Below are 4,181 nucleotides of genomic sequence, written 5' to 3'. Positions count from 1 at the left end.
GATAAAATAAGTGATCGTGTTCCATCAGAAAACATACTGGATTTGAAGGCGCAAAGTTCAAAATTCAACCCAAAACTAAATTTTGAAACCAGTCGTTTGGAGCTATCCTGCTGGATGTCATTTTTTGTGTTTCTTAGCGGAATAAAGCTGGTTGAGACATTCCAGCTCTTTAATACCAATTACAGCTGGTTTTAGCTTAAATCGAACACGGCCTAAAAATTAAGCGTACATTTCGATTACAGATTATTCTGTAGTCCACACTCAAACAGCTGTAAAATAGGACAAATCCTTGGCTTGTTTGTGAGAAGAATTTATTATATTGGTAAGCTATTACCGGTAATATAAAGGATCCTTCCACATCACCCTGTCCTAAGCAGCCAGGCTGTATGGTAAACCGGAAATTACGTTTGCGAGCTCTGGAAATATAGCTGTTGTTACTTTGCTGAATCGAACCTTGATGGCCAAAATGCTTACGCACGTGGGCAAGACTTATCACCAACCCGGAGCCACCAGTACGAGTAATACCATCGTAGCACTCCATCTTTGCATTGGCCATGAAGCAGAACCCAGACTTACCACGCCGACAAAGGCAGTTTCTGCTCACTCTTGTGGGGCTTTGCTTGTTGATACTCCTGCTGGATAGCTCCCTGCTCGATGGCGGCATCAAAGATTCGTTTGCAGCTAACTTGGACGATAAAACTGCCAATAACTCACTCAATAACGTACCGGTACCTGCGTGGGTACAATCAAACAGCGATACTGAAGTCCCTGTAGCTGACCGACTGCATCTGAGTCTGTTGCACGAAGCCTGTATCGCCAACAAAGACGCAGTGATACCGTGGCAGTTCGGGTCACCTCGAGACGGTCACCAACGGCAAAATGCAACGGCAGACAATGACTACGAGCTCATCAACCGCAACGACTCGAATCTACGCGAAAAGCTAAAACAATGTCCTGACGTGGACATTTTCTTACCACTTGGACTGCGTGGAAACGGATACTGCGAGGATGCAGTAGCATACGCCAAGTGTACGTACCTTTACTGCGGGTCGGATGCCCTTGACATCATCCTAACAATATTACTCTGCATAGACCTCGACTCACGATTGCTCCCGATGTGGGCTCTGGAAATTAAGCTTTATGACGATTCACTTGGACGAGAAGTGGACTACTTCGATTTGTGTTCCAAGACGCCGATGATTTTCTTCAATCATTACTGGAACGGCGTCTCGGAATCTCCACGCTGGCCAAAGGATAAACCGCTCTTCTTGATGCCGAACATTGAGATGTTTGAGCTCACAGCTACGCACTATTGGAGAGTCGACGTCGTACTGTGCAAGACCCACGTATGCTACGACAGAGTGACGCGCTGGTACAGCGAAAACGGCAGTCCACGCAACGTCAAAGTATTTTACACGAAGCACACGTCATCAGACCAGGCAGAATTTGCACGACAGCGTCAAGGCAGCAATTCTATTGCTCCAAAAGACTTCTCCAGTGTGAAATTTATCCACACGGCTGGCTCCAGTGTCTGGAAAGGTACGCGACAGCTTGTCGACTGCTGGGTTCTGTCACCGGGGATGCCTCCATTGGACGTCTATATCGACGACAGCGCGTACCCACACTCGTTAAACCGTGCTCGCAGTCCTGTCCACATCAACCACGGTATGTTGGAGCCTCAAGTATCTAACAAGTTGATAGGGTAGGAGAGAATGCGTCCTACTAGGTGTCCTAAAGTGTCCTATTGTCCTAAAACCTGGGATAAAAAACTAGCAATCGGTTCATAAACGATCCAATATTTAGGACACCACAATGTGCTTTAGGACGAAACAAGCCAGGCTCCGTGTGTCCTAATAGGACACTCAACAACTCGACACTTATTATGTCCTATTAGGACACACAGCAACTCAGACTACTGTCCTATTAGGACAACATCAAACCCAACATGCACTGTCCTATTAGGACAACGTTACTAGGTTTCTACTGTCTTATCAATATAATTCAATTATTCATCTATAATTCACAAGGTGTTTGATATCCTCGATACGCTGGATATAGCGGCAGCATGGCGGCGCTTGATCCCGTCGTACACCTCTTGCCAGACAACTGGTGGAGGGGTAGCCATGTTGCTGACGCTGCGTCGCTGTAGCTCTAGGCGCATTTCGCTGCGCACATCAATGACTTGTGGCACCGCCTCGTCGCACGTATGTAGAACCCCGTCTGCTACAACTGCACCTGATCGGACAGTTATCTTAGCCTTGCATCCTTTGCGGAACCGCTTGCAGACGTAGTAAACCGTGCTTGTTTCAGGACACGAGCGCTTGATGCAGAAGGAGTAGCCGCGATGGTCCATGGTGCTTAGCTGCCGTGGTGGAGATTGATAAATGGTTGGTAGTGTGCCTTAGGACAGTAAGTAACGCTAATGTGTGTATTAAGTAACGCTTATGTAATTTTAAGTAGAAGGTCCAGAAGAAAGTTAATATTTGAGTTTTAGGACAATATGGAGGACACAAATTATAATATTCTGTAGCGAAGGATTAGTCGCTTTTTAGGACACATCTCCAAAATCTCCCTGTAAAATTTAGGACAAATAGGACACTTTAGGACATGTCTTAGGACGCATTATCCTACACCAGCTGGCTACAGTCTGTAGTACTGTCTTGGGGTCGAACACGTCGTCTTCCTCCAGTGCGTCCTCCGTTGCCTCTTGTGTCGTCAGCAGTGTGATAGCACTCACTGATGCCGTCAACTCACTCGTTGAGCTGATCTTTTGTTGTAGCACAGCAGGCAGTGACGCCGCAGTGAGTTTCAAGTGACTTTGATGTTCCTCTGGCATCAATTCACGGATCTTCTCGACGAGTGTAGTGGCTCGATCCAGTGCGTCGTTGTATCCTAGTTTACCGGCTAGACACTGCGCAATTGTGATCAACAGCTCCACTTGTTCTTTCAGCCCTGAAGCTGCAATTGCACGTTTGGCGAAGCGATCGCCAATCACAACAGTAGCTCGATCTAGGAAAGCAAAGAGCACGTCACGCGTATCTCCAGCCACTGGGAGGTAGTTGTGAATGACATCAGCTTCACCTGACGGGACCGTAAACTCCTCCAGGTCGTAGAAGATGAAGGTGTCGAGAGCGGCATCATTCACAGTATCATCCTCAGTAAAAGTTCCACCGGCACAACGATCGAACATCTTGGAGAGGATGACCATAAGACCGCTTGCTAATTGCTGGGCTGCACGTACCTTCGGTTCGATGAGAACTCCGTCGAACTTCTTGGCGATGCAGCCATACATGCGATGATCGCTGTTCTTGATGTACTTGACGACGTTCACGATGAGGTTACCCTCGTAATGTGCCTGTACCAAGGCAAGTGGTAGGAGAGAATGCGTCCTACTAGGTGTCCTAAAGTGTCGTATTGTCCTAAAACCTGGGATAAAAAACTAGCAATCGGTTCATAAACGGTCCAATATTTAGGACACCACAATGTGCTTTAGGACGAAACAAGCCAGGCTCCGTGTGTCCTAATAGGACACTCAACAACTCGACACTTATTATGTCCTATTAGGACACACAGCAACTCAGACTACTGTCCTATTAGGACAACATCAAACCCAACATGCACTGTCCTATTAGGACAACGTTACTAGTTTTCTACTGTCTTATCAATATAATTCAATTATTCATCTATAATTCACAAGAGCAATTACACATGGGAATATTGTATTAGTATGTTCTATCTGCATCTACTCAAACCTTTTGTAGTCTTCAGGAATCTCCAGTGTCGCTGGTGGGGCATGCTGAGGGGCTTTCTGGCGGAGGTGTTTGATATCCTCGATACGCTGGATATAGCGGCAGCATGGCGGGCGCTTGATCCCGTCGTACACCTCTTGCCAGACAACTGGTGGAGGGGTAGCCATGTTGCTGACGCTGCGTCGCTGTAGCTCTAGGGCGCATTTCGCTGCGCACATCAAATGACTTGTGGCACCGCCTCGTCGCACGTATGTACACCCTTTGCCAAGTCCAAATCCGGCGACAGTGTAAAGCAAAAGCGGGGGTGAGGGAACTTAACGTGACAACGAAATTTTTTAATTTTTTATTTTCCAAAATTTTGACTTTTAGAGCAATGGCGATATTAGGGCTGAGCTAACCGGGAGGCCGAGACCAAACACTCCTCCTTCTGAG

The 4,181-nt window shown here is 47.0% G+C and overlaps 2 protein-coding genes across 2 annotated transcripts; one reads left to right on the top strand and one right to left on the bottom strand.

Annotated features, from left to right (window-relative positions):
* Window positions 1–1,115: 1,115 nt before the first annotated feature.
* Window positions 1,116–1,503, top strand: PITG_21970 (uncharacterized protein; the record flags this gene model as incomplete). Its single annotated transcript, XM_002996838.1, has 2 exons — window positions 1,116–1,458; window positions 1,499–1,503. The coding sequence occupies 2 exons, from the start codon at window positions 1,116–1,118 to the stop codon at window positions 1,501–1,503; spliced, it is 348 nt and encodes a 115-aa protein (XP_002996884.1).
* Window positions 1,504–2,581: 1,078 nt separating this feature from the next.
* PITG_21969 (uncharacterized protein) lies at window positions 2,582–3,292 on the bottom strand (the record flags this gene model as incomplete). The annotated part of the gene is made up of 1 exon (XM_002996837.1): window positions 2,582–3,292. One exon carries the CDS (start codon window positions 3,290–3,292, stop codon window positions 2,582–2,584), a length of 711 nt encoding a protein of 236 aa, XP_002996883.1.
* Window positions 3,293–4,181: the final 889 nt, after the last annotated feature.

This window comes from Phytophthora infestans, genomic scaffold (genome assembly GCF_000142945.1).
Source record: "Phytophthora infestans T30-4 supercont1.795 genomic scaffold, whole genome shotgun sequence".
Lineage (NCBI taxonomy): Eukaryota > Oomycota > Peronosporomycetes > Peronosporales > Peronosporaceae > Phytophthora > Phytophthora infestans.
The sequence above is the reverse complement of the archived record's forward strand: the minus strand, read 5'-3'. Positions and strand labels throughout refer to the sequence as shown.